This window comes from Strix aluco, chromosome 4 (assembly GCF_031877795.1).
Source record: "Strix aluco isolate bStrAlu1 chromosome 4, bStrAlu1.hap1, whole genome shotgun sequence".
NCBI lineage: Eukaryota > Metazoa > Chordata > Aves > Strigiformes > Strigidae > Strix > Strix aluco.
In genome coordinates this window covers 72,594,855-72,613,403 of record NC_133934.1, presented here as the reverse complement: position 1 = coordinate 72,613,403, position 18,549 = coordinate 72,594,855, and the positions used below count along the sequence as shown (strand labels likewise).

General features: G+C 40.8%; 1 protein-coding gene across 1 annotated transcript in view; it reads right to left on the bottom strand.

The window, feature by feature from the left end:
- FAT4 (FAT atypical cadherin 4) overlaps positions 1-18,549 on the bottom strand; it is a 151,588-nt gene that overhangs the window by 17,858 nt on the left and 115,181 nt on the right. Inside the window, exons 9-11 of the mRNA XM_074821282.1 lie at positions 13,266-17,615; positions 5,118-5,222; positions 2,700-3,007 (exon numbers count right to left, since the gene is read on the bottom strand). Of these exons, the coding sequence (XP_074677383.1) occupies positions 2,700-3,007; positions 5,118-5,222; positions 13,266-17,615 (4,763 nt within the window). The remainder of the gene's footprint in view (positions 1-2,699; positions 3,008-5,117; positions 5,223-13,265; positions 17,616-18,549) is intronic.

Sequence of the window (18,549 nt, the reverse complement as noted above, 5' to 3'; positions counted from 1 at the left end):
CTATCAGTATGTCATTACTCTGCAATGGTTTTTTTCCCTGCCTGCAACTACATTCACCAACAACATCTTGTTGAAACCCCCCCAGATTGTCCATGCTATTTCCAAATACATACTGTGAGCTGATGCATTGTATTGACCAAATAAATGCATAGCTCTTAGCCCTAAACCATGCCCTACAATACGTCTAAATTGTTTAATTTTTTGTTATTCATGAAAGCTTATCTTGAATTTCTTTCCATACATAATGAGCAAACTGCTTCTCCTGAGAAACGTCAGTCTGCAGTTTCAAAGTAGATTATAGCCCTGTATAAATGAAACAATTCATAGAAAGAATAATAAGCTGGCTGGTCTGTATGCCATCACACGCATACATATTTTCCTTCAGAATACGAACAACAAAAAATGAAATGAGTTTTTTGTTCTTAGCTCAATCAGAGTAATCTCCCTAACTTACATCGCTATGCGCTGTGAAAGCCAAGCTACAACCCCAGCTTGAAGGGCCAGATATATGAGAATATATTTTACTTGGACCAGAGTTCATACAATTTATTTTCTAATGTTAGTCAAATGTTCCTGCTTGTTACTTAAGCATTACTCTACAGTTACCTTGCCGCATTATGAGACTTTCTATCCTGTCACTCTGCAATAGCTCAGGACTGACAACTTAATGATTTTACCAGTTTCCGATAAAATCCCACTGTGCTGTAGGAAATGACAGATTTGAAATCCTGAAGGGAGGCTATTTTATACAGTTTTTGGACACCTGGGAGACATTTTTCCTAGAGCAGAAATATCTAAGACAAAGGCGATTCTTTTCACATACTGTGTTTGTAAACAGCTGACATTACCGAGAAGGTTTAAACATTAAAAAAAAAAAAAAAAATCATACAAAGGTATAGGTTGTCTTAAATGTTTGCTTTCCGCCTGAAGCATTTATAACTGAATTTTTCTGTAAATAGTCCTTTTAATGTTATCTCTTCTTCTATAGTCTAGCCCTCTGGCATATCTACAAGTAGAACATTTTCCTGCTCTATTTTTTCTTCGGTGTATTTTGTTTATTTGTTGCAATTTTTAATGTGTGCTCCTATACTCAGCCATTTAAATCTTATCATTAGAAATACCACATTAATTTAGTTGCTAAAATGGGAACCTGGTGTCTTGCAAGATTTAGGTGCACTTTTGGGCTTTACCGTTTGGAAGCTGTGATGCAAATTATTAAGTAGTTGATATTAAGGCACGTTAAAACAAAGTCATCAACATCACAATTATCCTTCATCTTACTTGGATGTGTAACTTCTATGAACACACACACACACAAAATGGATTTGCAAAGCTAGCTGAAGACTAAACCATCCCCCCTTCAGTAAATGGAGAAATCAGGTCTTGCACTATGCAACTGAAATGCAGATTCAGGCTCAAGACTTTCTAAGAGAGAAGAAAAAAGCACCGTTCAGGAAGGTCAGGAGACACCCTAGTCCTATAAAGAACCCCAGACCATAAGGTAACACATCCCTCTGCTGCTCTCGGGACATTTGTGCCTATGGACATCTCACCCTGGATCTGAAGCTCTTCAGCAGGGCACTCTGAACAGAGCAGCTTAAAAATATCAAAGGGCTGTATCTCAGCAGCACTGCCTTCTGCAGCAGTTCATGATGGGAAACCTCTACAAGGACTCAGGGAGCCACACTGGGTAGAACAGTTTATTCTTTTATTCCCTACTTCTGGCTTGAAATATATAAAACAAAATGTGGAGCCCCAGCCATATATTATTCTTATACAACTTTAATTTCAAACATGGGAAGAATAAGGGATTCCATGTATGCTGGCCATTTCTGCCTGAGAAGGGAGCTGTTGGGCAATAGTTACTGATTATGTATGGCAAATAGATTCGGTTTCATTTCTAACTCAAACACTGTGGAATCAAAAAGCTTGGCCTGAACTCAAAGAGCATTTGGTTTATGTTCTGCTTTAGAAATATTATTAAAAAATGAGAGAAGAGGAATAGAAAACATTTACTGGAAAAAAAATGAAGGCAGGTGAGGGGTCAGAGTACCAGGCATATGGCAATCAGTTGTCCCAGTCCTGTTTTTGGCAGAATTCCTCCCCTCAGATGCTTTCTGGGGGACAAAAAAAAAAGGTAACCTCCCTCCTTCCCCCAGGAAAACCCTCTCAGTGTAGCACCTTTGAACTTTTAACATGTATGCTACAGAAAAAAGCAGGCTTCCAGTCTGATGAGATTGGTAAAATCTCTGAACTAGCTCAAGGAGGTCAGGGACTTCTGGAATTTTAAGTTTGTCTGCTTCTATTTTCCAAATGTTGAGAAAAATTATTCTGAGGCTTTTTGTAATTGCTATGGTTAATTAGCCTTCCCTGATAATCAATCCTGTAATCTGCATCAGTTAATTAGCCTCATGTGTAGTAATTTATTTCATTAATTATTCCTGGCTCTCATTTTTCACATTGAGAGTACAGGGCATTACACATGTTTTTTTAATTATTCTTTATCGTCATCATACTAAACAAACCATTATAGATCTTTGAGTCAGTTGGAGTAAGACAGAAACAAGGAAGGTTTTTTCCAAAGTTGGAGGTTCTGCTAGCAAACACAATGTTACTAATTATATGTTCCTCTGAGTTCACGTGGAAGCCAAAGTGACTTGGCTGAACTTGTCTTAAATTCTCATTTTAGCATTTCTTACCATTCCAGCCCTCCGGGCAATAACTGTGTGAAATTGTCCATCAGACACCTTCTTAGTTGTGGTAAGCTTGTATGTGCCACTGCCAAGATTGTAGGAGAATCTCAGCCTCTCTTCTGCTATTTCCAGTGCCAGAAATTCTGCTCGCTCTCCAGTTTGGTTATCGTAGTTATACAACATTAAGGCATTACTTTTTATAGTGGCAAACTTTATATAGATGTAATTATTGTTTGGATCCATACTGGGAAACTCCATATAAGACAGCTCTTCAAATCCATAACTGTTCAGTTCACAATGATTCCCAAAAACACCTGAAAAATGAAAAGTAAATACTTTTTTCCTCACTGTGCATTCTTGCAGAAACGAAATATTGATGTGCTCTAGACATGGCTATGGTACACAGGCTCTTTAAGAAACCTCTAATATATGATTAAAAATATGCAACTTGAACAGAAGAATCCTATTACCCACTGGTGGGTGTTGAAGTATATATATTTAAACTTATAAATTCAGCTACAAGTGACAGTTACATCTACTGAAAAACAAAGTACACTTCATTGAGCTCTATGGTTTCTTTAGAAAACAATAAAAAGCACATTTGACAGCTATGTCAGATATGGTTGTTAATTATCATCAGGCATTTGTTAATCCAGTTATGAAAATAAATTTGCAACTTCAGTTTATTTTTCTCCTTATAGCTGTTATCTGAACTGTTTCTCAATTGGTGGTTCATTTTTTATACTTATGATACAAGCATATGTGTGATTAAAATATTATGTCTTCTTATGTTTTTATTGATCTGAATATTTTGGTGCATTCTACATATTTCTTTTCAGATGTCTGCCACATAATTTCCCTTGATTGTTTTTACTGCAGCGACAATGAGAAAAAATTTAATTTATGAATATTAGTTACATTTACAATGGACTATGACTGTACAGGAAATTGATAAACTCCAAGGAAGCGTAAAACAAAGGAAATAAAACAGAATAAAGAAGTTATTCCACATGTTAGTAGAAACTGTATTCAGAAGTAGTTACAAATGCGTATTGAGAACCACACTTTTGTGTGAGGGTTTTCAAACATTTGAGATTTAAAACACTGTTACTGATTTCTAAGGTTTATCTGTTTTTTGATTAATCTGTTGCATTTACTCTCACGCTTTTCTATATGAACAATGACAATTCTGGATTGATCTGCATTCAGAAGCAATCTTGATGCAATTATATCATGATACTTTAAAATAACTCTGTTGTTTTATGTCTTTATTGGGTTCATTCCACAAGCTCAATTTGGGATAATTAAATTTTAATAATTATTAAACTGTTTTGGCACTAGTACATGCTTCTCTGATTCTGGAATAGTACTCTGGTTTTGGAACTCAAAACTTTATTAACATACAATAAATTGTACAGTGGACAAGTACTGGTGTGGGCTAACAAAGCTGGTTTGGTTCAGTCAGGTTCTCTTAACCAAATCTATTAAATATAACAGTGCCAATATCTAATCATCATCATCATCACCATCGTTGAATACTTTGGGTTGGAAGGGACCTTAAAGATCATCTAGTCCCAACCCCCCTGCCACGGGCAGGGACACCTTCCACTAGACCAGGTTGCTCAAAGCCCCGTCCAACCTGGCCTTGAACACTGCCAGGGAGGGGGCAGCCACAGCTTCTATGGGCAACCTGTGCCAGTGTCTCACCACCCTCACAGGAAAGAATTTCTTCCTCATATCTCATCTAAATCTACCTTCTGTTGGTTTAAAACCGTTACCCCTCATCCTATCCCTACACCCCCTGATAAAGAGTCCCTCCCCATCTTTACTGTAGCCCCCTTTAAGTACTGGAAGGCTGCTATAAGGTCTCCCCGGAGCCTTCTTCTCCAGGCTGAATAACCCCAACTCTCTCAGCCTGTCCTATTAAAGGAGGTGCTCCTCACTTGGAGAAAGATGGAGGTGCTCTCTAATTCTTGCTTTACAGATATTTTGACAAATTATGCAAATTTCTCAAAAGAAAACCAAGCCCTCTCTGCTCAACATCATCCCAAAGCCCCTTTTTCTAATTTAACTTTGCAAGTGCGTTGGATGTAAGAATACTGATGTTATTTACAGTGGTCTTACTCTTCAGCTCTCCTAAAAGTGTCTGTTATTAGGCAGGAGAGCAAGCACCGCTCTGCACCCTTGGCATGCCCCCCCCCAGCAGCCACAGTGACCCCCCCACATTATGCCACGTGCTTCCATCTCCTGCCTTGCTGGCAGAAATATTGGCTTCTCCCTCTTGTAGCTGGGGAAAATGCAGAGGATGGGGACAGGAGATGACCAACACCTGCCCATGGACTGGAATTCATATACATATCCTTGGTATTATGCAGGTAAAAATAGAGACTGGAGAAATATTAATAGGGAAAGGGAAGTACTCACCGAAGGGGCAGTGGCAGTAATATCCCTCCACTCCGCTTTGGCAGGATCCGCCATTGAAACAGGGGTTGCACTCACAGTAATTGACAGTGGTGTCACACGTTTTCCCTGCAATTAGGGAATAAAATCAATTTTCAGGTCAGAGTATTCAGGTCAATAGGAAAGACAGGCTGGTATTTAGGTAACAAGCTTATGAACCAATGCTGACAGCATAGCCAGGAGAGAGGGTGCCAGGGACCAGTTGAAGCTTGGGATGGAGAGAGGAAACACAGACACAATGCTGGGTTGCTCCCAGCCCTGACACAGGCAAATATGCAGCCCAGAGAAATTAACTTTACTTTTCAAGTGTCTCATTGTAATTATCTCATCTAGGTATTAGTGGTTTGGGTTTTTTTTTTTTTTATTTTTTATTAACTGGTGTCCATAAAAGAGAGATCATGAAAGGAGATGCTGAACAAAAAAAAAAATATTTTTTTTTTCCCCCTATTGAATGCAATGTACTCATTCATGTGAAGGAGATAGAGACAACCCTTCCTGGACCCTGTATGAACACGGCATGCTGAACACAGACTGCTATTGTACTTATATGATTTTTCTTATTTTTTCTCATCAATTATAACCTCTTTCCTGACTCAGAGGGACCACAGTCCTCTGGAGCTAAAACAAGTTACCCTGGATACAGTCCTTTTCTAAGCAGACACTGTCACCTGTGGTAAATATTATTCACCAGAGAATAAACTGAAATCACATAATTCATTTCAACAAGGAAGGGGACCAAGAGAAAAAGTGAAGATTTTAACAGATGCCAAATACTGACAAGGGGATTCTTTGTACAAAAGATTTTTTTTTTTATATATGGAAACATTACAAAAGTATTGTCTTAACTTCTAAGTTTTTCATTGCTTAGCTTTTATCAGTTTAGCAACACTTCCACTATACACCACTCTTGGTACCTGCCTTCCTTCTGCCAGCAGTGCCAGCCTTTGCTGCCTGCTCAGCAAAAACTTGAAAATATCATCATTTTTGTCCCTCATGTTTCTCTACAAAAACTGGCAAAATCAACTACGTTCTTTCAAACCTCTCCTTGAACCTCATCTAGGTCAGGATATGTACATAATGAAGGTTAATATATAATGCTTCTTATTGCACTGGTAATGAATCATTTTATTCCTTACACCATTTAAATATAATATGCACTTAAGTTAAAAGTACAACATGAACTTGCATAAAGGGTGTCCATTCTTATATGTCACATACATGTTATAATTCTTACATGTCACATGACAGCAATGCACAATATGCAGTCCTTAGACCTTATGCTGGTCCCTAAAACTGTAGAAAATTGGGACTGTGCTATATTAATGCTGCTAGCTTTTTCAGAATTTCAGAACTTGAGTTGCCAAATTAAGAAAACATCTTTTTCTCCCCTCTAGTTTTCTGTTTAACCTAAAGAAGTTTGAAGGCAGTTCTTCCGTGTGAGCAGCAGCCCTCCATGTGTGACTGCAAGCAGGATGGAAATGGAGCACTGGAGAATTCCTGTGGTTAATACGTAACTTGTAGATTCACCATAAATCCAGGAAACATTTCCAGTGTCTGAATCTAATTATGCTTTGGGGGTATTTATTTATATTTTATTCTCTAATGGGCATGACTGAAGGATGAGCTAACTTTTTATGTTAGATTTTGCCATTTTCTTTATTTTAAAATTATGTCACATAGTACAGATCTTTGACTTACCGAGAACACGTAGCAAAAGTGAGGCAGAGATGCTTAAAACAGCTCAATGATGTTTCTTAGTTTTCACAAAAAACAAGTGTAGCTAATAAGGCTTACTCAGTTTTCTGCAATTCAATCTAACTAAATACTCTTCTTTTTCTCAGCTAACATTACAGCTGACATATTTGCTGAGTCAGCAACAGAATATGGATGTTTATTTTAGCTGCACATATTTTAACCAGCGAATAACAACATCTTCTTCATATTTAACAATGGTTTGAATAATTCATGAAACTAATAAAAGTGTGTTTGCATTTATTCTGACTGTTTTGACACAGGAGAAGATGAATACTCTGATTTAACAATTCATCAGAGCTATTAAACTAGTATTTATTTAAAATGAAGAAGAAATTTCAGCTATTCTTTTCCATTCAGTGAAGTGCTAAAGACCTGGGAAAAATGTGTCTATTTACATTTAGAATAACGATCCAACAAAAGATGTCTATGAAGCTTATTTTTCTTCTTTAAATGCATGTGTATTGGGTTTGCGTGGCAAGGTTTTGGTAGCAAGGGGGCTACAGGGGCGGCTCCTGTGAGAAGGCGCTAGCAGCTTCCCCCATGTCCGACAGAGCCAACACCAGCCGGCTACAAGTTGGACCCGCCGCTGGCCAAGGCCGAGCCCATCAGCAACGATGGTAGCGCCTCTGGGATAACACAGTTAAGAATGGGGAGAAAAAAACCTGCACAGCAGCAATTGCAGCTGGAAAGAGGAGTGAGAATATGTGAGAGAAACCACTCTGCAGACACCAAGGTCAGTGACGAAGAAGGGAGAGGAGGTGCTTCAGGCGCCAGAGCAGAGATTCCCCTGCAGCCCGTGGTGCAGCCCATGGTGAGGCAGCTGTGCCCTGCACCCATGGAGGTTAGTGGTGGGGCAGAGACCCACCTGCAGCCCAGGGAGGGCCCCACGCCAGAGCAGGGGGATGCCTAAAGGAGGCTGTGACCCCGTGGGAGGCCCACACTGGAGGAGGCTCCTGGCAGGACGTGTGGCCCCACGGAGAGAGGAGCCCACGCTGGAGCAGGTTTGCTGGTGGGACTTGTGACCCTGTGGGGGACCCACATTGGAGCCATCTGTTCCTGAAGGATGGCACCCCGTGGGAGGGACACACACTGGAGCAGTTTGTGGAGAACTGTAGCCCATGAGAAGGACTCATGTTGGAGAAGTTTGTAGAGGACTGTCTCCCATGGGCAGAGACAACGGGTGATGAACTGACTGCAACCCCTATTCCTGGTTCTCCTGCACTGCTGGGGAGGAGGGGGTAGAGAAATCAGGAGCAAAGTTAAGCCCAGGAAGAATGGAGGGGTGGGGGGAAGGTGTTCTAAGATTTAGTTTTTATTTTCTCATTATCCTACTCTGATTTTGATTAGTAATAAATTAAACTAATTTTCCCAAGTGGAGTCTGTTTTGCCTGTGATGATAATTGGTGAATGATCTCTCCCTGTCCTTATCCTGACCTACAAGCCTTTTGTTGTATTTTCTCTTCCCCGTCCAGCTGAGGAGGGGAGTGACAGAGCGCCTTTGGTGGACACCTGGTGTCCAGCCAGGGTCAACCCACCACATCATGCTTATCCTAGAAAGCAAGAGTCCTTCACCCAGATATCAACAGGACAAAATTATAACTTGAGAATACTATTCTAGTTTATCACTATGGTTGTTCTGTACAAGGATTTTAAAAAAATTACTTTGATAAAGCAAAGTAATTTTCTTCATTAGAAAAACCCAGTAAACAGATGATGAGATTTATAAACTACAAACTGATAAATAAGTAGGTAAACACTGTAATATAATGCTGTGTAACTACTAAAAGAATAGCAACTTGTTTTTATTTAGTATATAACTCATTTTCAGTTAAAAAAAAAATGGTGGTATGACAACCTAAAAGTCTTAAAGACATCCATTTTTTTCTCCTGTTTTAAGATAATTTTTAGTTATACTTTTTCTTTCCTCTAAAAGATTCCAACTTTCCTGAATTTCTTCTCCAGTGTGTATCCCTCCAGGCAATCTTACCGACCAAGTACCTTACATCAGTTTCTTCTGAAAACAGTTGTTTCTACAAGGCCTCATTCCCTCTTTTCTGCAGAATCCTGAACTTCATCAATTCATCCAAGTTTCCCGCTACCTTCAGATCTTTGGTCAGTCCCTCATTAGACTCCTCTGAGACAGAAACTCTCATGCATTCCTCATCCATCTTCTAAGGAAAGGTCTCCATATTTCAAGCTATTATTGGCAGCCTGCATTGGTTACTCTGCCGAGATCCAGAGAGTTTCTATCAACTCCTGTTTTTTGGATGGTCCGCCAGTGTTCATACTGCACCTTCTTACTCTTCCCTTTTCATCCAAACCATGTTCCTCCTGTGCTCCTATTTTTTCCCCTCTATTGTTATTGCTCAGACTTGATTGGCAGAAGTGGATCTTTCTAGACCTCTGAACAAGGACATATACTGCAGAAATAATGGAAAAAGTTAGGCTGGAGGGACCTTGGATGTCATGATGTCTAAACCCCATTGAAAGCATGGCAACCTTCAAAGTTATATCAGGTTGCTCAGGGCTTTACCCAGCAGGGTCTTTCTCTTGTCTTTTCTTCACTATGGTGATTCTTCCAGATGTATTGCTGTGATACCAGTCCCATTGTACGTGGTTCTGCAACTTCTACTAAACTTAGACTTTTTTAACACCTTATTCTTTTAGCAAGTAGAGCCATCCAAGATGGCAGCAGGTTGTCCTACCACTTTCAGTTATCTCCCTTGCACCATGCTAATGCCAGATTTCCAGTACCTTAATAAAAGAGCGTATTTGTTCAAGTCCACCCTGATGGTCTGCCAGTTTCATGGGTTACAGACACAATAAAGTGCGTACTAAAGATTTAGATTTGGGAAAACAAAACATAGCTTGCAAACCCATTGTTTTTGCCATTCTGCCTAAGACAGTATGCTTGTATCTAAATATAAGTGCTCACTTCTATTGCTTTCCAGAAAATGCCACTGATCTTAACCTCAAAAAACTAGAGTAGTTTTGGTTTTCAGAGGTCGTTTTCCACAACAGTCTGCTGATTTAAGTTTTACAACATGAATTTAAAAGTAGTGTTCTGATAGACCTTTATCCCACCTAAGTAATGTGCCTTGAAAAATGATGATATATATGTGTTTTCATGGCTTACACAAGCCAATTTTCAAGAACCATTTTCACACATTCGGACTACTCTGCACTTCTCAGCTGGGGAATAATTTTATTTGGACAGCATAAGGAATTAGGCTAATCATATATGTTTGATTAGTGTTTCAGGGTACCAAATCCAGCGAGGGGAAGCAAACATCTCAGCCAGTGTTTTGGGAACCAGGGAGAGTCCAAACCAGAGCCACCCCAGTAACTCTCCAGCTCAGGTGAACATTGTAGTTAGTTGAATTTATCGATCTCTTCTCAGCTGAAATATTGAAAGATCTGGGGTATTCATTTCTGTGTCAGAAAGGTCTTTTTTCTGAAGACCATGAAAATGAGGAATATGCTGAACAATTGACAACAGACAGCATTCAGCATTTATCATTCATCGCCTCAAGCTGATGATATCACATGCAGGGGCTTATGCAAAAACCTAACTTCCTGAGAATTTTTTTTTTTAATTGAAAAATGTAACAGGAACAGATACCGGCTGAATGCTCTTGGGTTAGATTTCAGCTGATTTGAGAGTTTTATTTTTTGTGGTTCTCTGTGTCCATCTTTTAAAGTGGTTGTTCTAATGTTTTAATCTTGCATTTGAAACAATTTCACAAACCTACATTCCTTCATCTTAATGAGTCCTGGAAAACAGGAAATGAAGGGTTCAAAGGAAGGGCAGACAACTACTGTAAATCACAAAGTATATTCCCTCCAGAAAGTGATTATTTTAAATACAAAATCTGATCATCATTAAGAGATGTAATTATAACAGATTGTTTAAACCCTAATGATGTTGCTCTGAGGTAATCAGTCTTTATAATCCCATTCCGTGAAAAGAACTACATTACCTTTGCAGTATGATGATGTGAAATGCAGCTGACAAAACATAATAAATCAAGGAAAAGTAAAACTCTCAGTTTTCAGGTAGACCATTATAAAGGTCTACAGCTCGTGTACTCTAATTTACAGTGAACAGAGAGTTCATCTCAGAAAATACTAATTTCTAGATGTATGCAGTACCATGTAAATATTATTTTTTTACCAAGCATGCAAATTCAATTATGAGACTGTATTTTCATTCCAAAAGAAGGAGCAAAGTTATGTATATGGTAAACTGAATTAGAAATCCACTATTTTGGATGTCTCTTTTTTTGCTGAGGCACTCAAGGTTTACATTCACAAAGAAACAGTTTCAGGCTTTATTTTTACATTCACTATGGCAATCTTTAATCATATATGAATCAGGATTAAACACCCAAGCAGCTGTGTTCTCTTTCTGTTGGCAGTGTAATAATAACATAATAGTCTCTATGTCAAGCATTCTCAAACAATCTGTATTCTGACATTTGTTTGCAGAACCTATTGAATATTAAATTTGCAGAATTTCAAATATGCTTTTGCAGACATAAAATGTCTAAATATACTGAATATTAATTGTGATCTTATCTAATAAGGTCTGCTGATATTCAACTCCAAAGATGTTTTGGTTTTTAATTACTTTCTTTGGTGCCATTTGTTTTCTGTCTTGATCGATCAGTCTCCAGACACTTAAATAATTCTTGATTCTGCAATGGCCAACTGATTTAAAAAGATCTGACTCGCAAATAGAAATGTCTGCCTCAGTAGTAGTCTATTTTAAAGTTATTTGTGTTGACAAGGAGTTTAAGAAAGCTCGTATCAGATGCCACATTTAATTCATGGTGTGAAAGAAATCCAACACTTCAAACTCTAAGAGTCTCTCATCGCATTTTCTTAGTTAAAATCTTCTTTTGTCGAGCTTGTCACATGCAGAGCTCTATTCTTAGCTGACATAAGGGCTGAACATTAAGATATGAGCTTTAAAACCAGAAAAAAATTAGCTTCAATGATTCAAATTACAGGCTAGAGGCATATACTCTAGTATGCTGCTAGAGTTAATGTGTTTTGCTTCGTTGCAACAGCAAACATATGCCCATGTAATTTCTGGTGCTAATGACATAAAGAGTTACAGGGGATAGCTGCCCTAGAATTATTTTGCCGTGCTCCTGGCAAAATAATTTGATGTACTAATACAACGTGAAATAAAATCCTGGATTGGTAACTTAATTAGAACTGCTTGTCAGTTAACAATAATTGCTCCTGATCTGAGGCTCAGTAGTACATTTGTGAGGTTCACACAAAAGATCACACCAGTGTCTCTTACATCAACAGACCCTTCGCACTGAATACGTATCCACTGTTGTAGCTGTGCTTTAAATGAAGTAGTTAAACCTTTATTTCAAAATTGATTAACCTTCTCATTTGCAGTAAGTGTATCACAACTCCTGTACTAATCTGGTTAAAGAAAAAACAAAAGAACAATCAACCCCCTGATCATTCCCCTGGTTACCAATAAGTTTTGGTGGCAGCGGTGGCAAGCCCGAATACCCACACCATAATGAGCGTGGTTGTGTCGGCCTGGGCTGCCCTGGGGGATCTGCGATACAGAAATACTTCTTAGAAAAGGTAATGAAAGCTTTACCTAATCTTCTCTGGTTAGAATCTTTCACGAGGTCTGTAAAAAGTCACCATAAGCAACCATTAAAATTGTTCGGACCTTCCTTAAATATCATACTCATGACAGAAGCAAACATCAGCCTACTTTTCTGGGGATGAAGTGCTGCTATTTTTGAATTGTAATAAATATTAGAGAAAAAAATACTCAGAAGAGGTAGGAATACTGCAGACATTTCTGTTGTTAAAAAAATAAATGACAAAGGGACAAAATACAGAACAAACATGCTTGATCATTCAGCCCGAATTCTGCTTTTTCCCATATCCTTCATCTGTTTTCTGTCTTGTATGACTGTAAGCAATTTGGGGCAGAGGCCGATTTTCTTGCTTGGCACACTCTTAGCCGACTTGCAATGCTACCACAATATGCGTAACAGTATCAAGAGCAGAAAAATCATACTTGAGCATTGGAAATAGTTTCTACATGTTTAATAAATTAAAATAGCTCTTGTAAAAATCTTTCTGTTTTAGTGCAAATCAGGTAAGTGAGATTTGCCTGAGGACAGAGCTAAAATAAAATAATACTGTGAGCACCTGGTCTTCTGAGTTTTCGTAACTACAAATACCTCATTTTGTATGACCTCTTCACCTATTGAGGATGCTCATATTCAGACAACCTTGTGCTAAAAAGGCACATTTCCGCCCTCTTTCCATCTCTTCTGGACTGTAAGATATAGAGAAGTAAAAGCGTACCTGTATACCCGGTTTTACAAACACAGTTGAAGCTTCCTGGGAAGTTCTGGCAGGCGGCACCATTTTTGCATGGGTTGGAAAGGCACTCGTTGACGTCCCTCTCGCAGGCCATGCCAGTGAAGCCCTCTGGGCAACTGCACGAGAAGCCGCCCACCAAGTTGTGGCAAGTCCCATCATTGTGGCAGGGGGAAGGGAGGCATTCATCGATGTCTGTCTCACACAGACTCCCGTCATACCCTGGCATGCACCTGCACACGAAGGGCCGGAGGGGTTCGTTGGCCATGATGATGACGGGGACGCTCTCATGGCTCTTCAGAGCAGTGCTCACTGCCAACCTCCTCAGGCAGCTCCCTCCGTTCTGGCAGGGGCTCTGCAGGCACCAGTCATGGTCCACAGCCTCGATCCGCACCCCGCTCTGGCGAAAGAGGACATCTTTGATGCTCTCGAAGAAGGTGGCCACACCACTGGGATTCACATACTGGTTGTTGCCGCGTTTGACGGCCGCCATCAGGAAGGTGTGGTTGCTCTCCTCATACAGCCCGTAGAGCTGGACAGCAGTGCCCAGCCCTGTCAGCTGGGAGCTGGCGATGCGTAAGAAGTGGAGGTAGTGATTTGTCAGGAAATCCCGCACGCTGTGGGTGCTCAGGCGGAGGAGGATGCTGTTGTCAATGGTGGCATTGCCAAAGCCCGCGAAGAAAATCCGGACACTGCTGGTGACGGCACTGTGTAACCCATCGTTGCTGAGGACAGCCAAGTCAAATGTACCATCTGTGGACCTCGCCTGCGAGTGCAGCTCGCAGGTACCCCCAGGAATGCTGAAGAGGCTGGTGACTCCTGAGGTAAGGGAGCACTGGAAGCTGTCTAGAACATCTGGATCCTGTGGCTTTACGTTGCCCAAAATTCCACCTGGGAAGAGGTTGCCGTAATAGTGAACAAAGATTTCTACCGTTCTGGGCTGAGATGGGTTGTCATTTTGGTCTATTACCTTGATCTGCACAGTTCCTGTGGAAGACATCTGAGGAATGCCAGAGTCTCTCGTAATCACTGACAGGTAGAAATCGCTGATTTGCTCCCTGTCGATCTCTCTCGTCGTTGTTAGCACACCAGCGGTACTAAGGCTGAAGTAGCTGGTTGCGGGGCCAGTGCTGAGCAAGTAATATGTAAAGGGACCTTGGTTAGGAGGGAGATCAGGATCTGATGATTGAAGCGTCATCACAAGAGTTCCCGCGCGATTATTCTCCATTACTTCTCCTTGGCTGGTGGACAAGGTGGGGCCATTGTCATTGATATCTTCCAAAGTTACCAACAAAGAGGCACTTCCGGTAGCAGATGGCGTTCCTGAATCGATGGCCAGCACAGACAGGTTGTACACAGGCAATGTTTCTCGATCCAGCTCTGCAGTGACTGTCACCTGTCCTGTCTGTGGGTTGATGGAAAAGGCGCTGTTGTTGTTGCCAGACCCAATGAAATAAGAAAATCTGCTCCAGCTAGGGACAGAATCTGAATCAAAGGCACTCACAAACGTGACATGGGTGCCTGGAGGAACACCCTCGCTGATTCGTATATTGTAGGTTCCTAAGGTAAAAACGGGAGGATCGTTGGCATCCAGTATAGTGATATTAACAGTTACTTCATCTATATCTGCACCACGAATGCTCCCAACATTTTTTGCAAGCACTTTCAAAGAGATTCGTTCTTCTTTTTCTCTGTCAAGAGGTCCTGAAACGTAGATCTGTCCACTTTTCTCATCTATCTGGAAGCCTTTCTTTCTGCTGTTGCCAAAGATAAGGTAGTGGACTTCTCCATCAGTTCCCATATCACGATCACTTGCAAAAACTTCACCTACAATGGTACCTTTGGAGGCTGCCTCAGAAACCTCAAAATAATAAAGCTTGGACACAAAACGGGGTACATATTCATTTGTCCCTTCTAACTGGATGTTGACGCTAGCAAAGCTGCACCTCTCTTCATCTGGAACATTAAAAGCCTTTACCGTTAAATGGTAACTTTGTTTTGTTTCATAATCTAAAAATCCCTGGGTGGTGATTGTTCCTGTATTGGGGTCAATGACAAAGAGGTCACTATCTGAGGACTGAATAGCATATGCAATCACAGCATTAGGTCCAGAGTCAGCATCAGTGGCATTTAAACGAATAACAGTTGTCCCACTGGGGGCATTTTCTAACACGTTGGGAAAGTAGTCCTCAGGGCTGAATGCTGGAGAATTATCATTCACATCAATGACATTAACAGTGACAGTGCAGTAGCCTGTTCTGGACACCCACCCTCCATCCGTGGCAGTAACAACTAGCTCATGCTTTTGGCGTAACTCAAAATCAAGTGGTTTTGATAGTGTTAGTGTACCAGTAGTTGTATTAATAGCAAAGACACCAGCCTCATTTCCAGAGGAAATATTGTATCTGATTAATCCATTCATAGCGGCATCTCTGTCTCGGGCTGAAACTGTCCTGATCACTGTTCCAACAGAATGACTCTCTGGGATAGTAACGCTCATACGGCTTTGAGAAAACTCAGGTGTATGGTAATTTTCCTCTGTTACTACTATTTCAACAGCTACCTCAGATGAGAGTGGAGGATTGCCTTTATCCTTTGCTTTCACATTAAACAGAAAGTTTTTGTTCAGATCAGCCATTAGAGAAGACGACACAGAAATCCAGCCTGTACTCCTGTCCAGTCTGAATTTATTAGTTTTGCTTTCATCAGAGATAAAGTACTCCACTTCAGAATTCAAGCCAAAGTCTTTGTCATCCACTGCAGTAACTTTAATTAAGTTTGTGCCAACCCTCACGTTCTTAGTAACAGGAGTAAAATATTTATGAGCGAGGAATAGTGGTGCGTTGTCATTGCTGTCTACTATGTTAATGGTGACAGTTGTCTCGCTCATTAATGGAGGACTGCCTCGGTCTGAAGAAGTAACAATGAAGCTGTGCCTATTAATGTTGACATTGCTTGAACCGCTGGAGTTTTGGTACCTTAAATATTGCTTGTTGAAAATTTCCCCTGTGGTTGCATTAATTCGGAAGAACTCAGACTGGGATTTTATGAAGTAGAAGACTTGGCCGTTTGATCCTTCATCAGGATCGGTGGCTGAAACCTGGGTGACCTTCAAACCAATCCCAGGAAGCTCAGGACACTCCAGATAATAGGATGGCTTTGTAAATCGTGGGGCATTGTCGTTGACATCCATGACAAATATGGTGACATCTGTGCTCACTGTCCACCCGGAGTCATGAGCAGAGACCCTGATTCTGTAGCGGTCTGTGTCCTCCCTGTTTAGTGGTCTGCTGATGGTGATGTCCCCAGTGCTGGGATTTATGGTAAATGGGAGACTTGTATCCCTTATGGAGTACCTGCTGACTGCGTTCACCCCAATGTCTTCATCTGACGTCGTGACTCGGGTTACCGTAAAACCCAGAGGTGCATTTTCAGGCACGGAAGCACTGAATATCTGAGAAAACCTTGGAGCATTGTCATTTTCATCTAAAATATTAATGATAACTTTGACGGTCGTGCTCTGGAGTGGGGTGCCTTTATCTGAAGCTTTTATGGTTAGTATGTATCGAGACAATTTCTCTCTGTCCAAGGGCCTGACACTTCTGATCTCACCAGTGGCTCGATTGATACTGAAACTATTTTCTGTATTGCCCTCAATTATTTCATAATTTAGCTGTCCGTTTAGGCCACTATCCCTGTCAACAGCAGCCACTGTCAGTATCTTCCGCGGGGACAGGTTCTCCACTATTTCTGCAATGAAGGGATCTTGCTCAAACTCTGGCGCGTTATCATTGACATCTATCACCGTTACTTCCAGTTTCTTATATGAGGAAAAGGGAGGAAAGCCTGTATCTCTGGCCTCGATCCAAACCACGTATTTCTGTATGGCTTCGAAATCTAAAGCCCGCCCGACAGAAATCTGTCCTGTCGCCTGGTCGACCAGGAAGGTGCTGCCCAGGTTACCACTGGCAATGTAGTAAGACAAGGAGCCTCCTCTGGCTGAAGATCCAGAGACGGTAGTGACAAGCGTACCGACTGCTTGGTTTTCAGGAAATGTGAAGGTCTCCTGATCTGCCTGAACACGAGGAAATTCTGCTCTGTTCACAAACCTCACAGTGACAGTTGTAGAGTCTGTCTTGGGATATCGGCCGCCGTCCCTCACATGAACAGAAATGGTGACTTCAGACTCTCCTGCCAGCGGGTTCGCAGCCAGGATTGCCCCTCTTGATGGATCAATGTGGAATTTCTCAGAGTTTTTCCCCATGAGGGAATAATGGAGCTCAGCGTTGGAGCCAGCATCCGCATCGGTGACGGTCACAGCAAACACAAATGAGCCTGAAATGGAGAACAAAGTTAGTTCTTTAATGAATGCACCAATTGCGTGGAAACGTGATGCCAGCTTTTCACTCAGAAGCCTGTCCTGGAGCAGTATGTTCTTCCTTACACTGCTCTGAAAGTGAACTGCTTTTTTCACAAGATGATAAATTCAACAAGGGGTAGGTGAGTTTGTGAGCCCACAAGATGCTCATGCAGCCCAGAAAATGTGGGTCTGAACAGTAGGTCACTGCATTCAGAGAAATGCATGTCCTGATGTCAGAGGCTACACATACATCTGCACTGGAAGATGGACCTGAAACTTTTTGGAAGTCTAGCGTCCCATTTCTAGAACATTCACATTATGAAAGCCATGAATCTAATAAGATCGAATGTTACTTTGATTTTTGTTTTTTTAATTACTCATAGTTTACTTATCCATGAAAAAAAACCCTCTGAAATTCAATGACTATTAAGGTTACCTAAGAGAACAGCCAGCACCCATGGACATTTACACTACACACCCACTTTCCCTTGTAGCCCCTTTTCTTCCTATTCCCAGATGCTGCCCCTTTGTCCCCAATAGCCTCTTGTTTCTGATTTTGTAAGAGTATTCTGAGGACAGTAATTAATGGGGCTATATTTTTAAAAGCATGCTGGTCCTCTAAGAAGTAGAAATACAAATCTAAAATCACACAGAAATACAAAACTATTGCACACTAGTGCAATAACATGAATATATTACGTTTCAGGTCTTCTGAATTTATGTTTCACAATGAGCTTGACTATACAGGCACCATTTGCATTAACCTATATATTTGCCTATCTGCACAGAGAATCCAGAGTGTTCTTTTGCACCAGAGTTTAGAGATCTAATGCATGGCACGTCTTTCAAATTTGACACTGTCCAGTCAATTTGCAGAACACCCTGTTGATGTTTTACTGGTAATGAAAT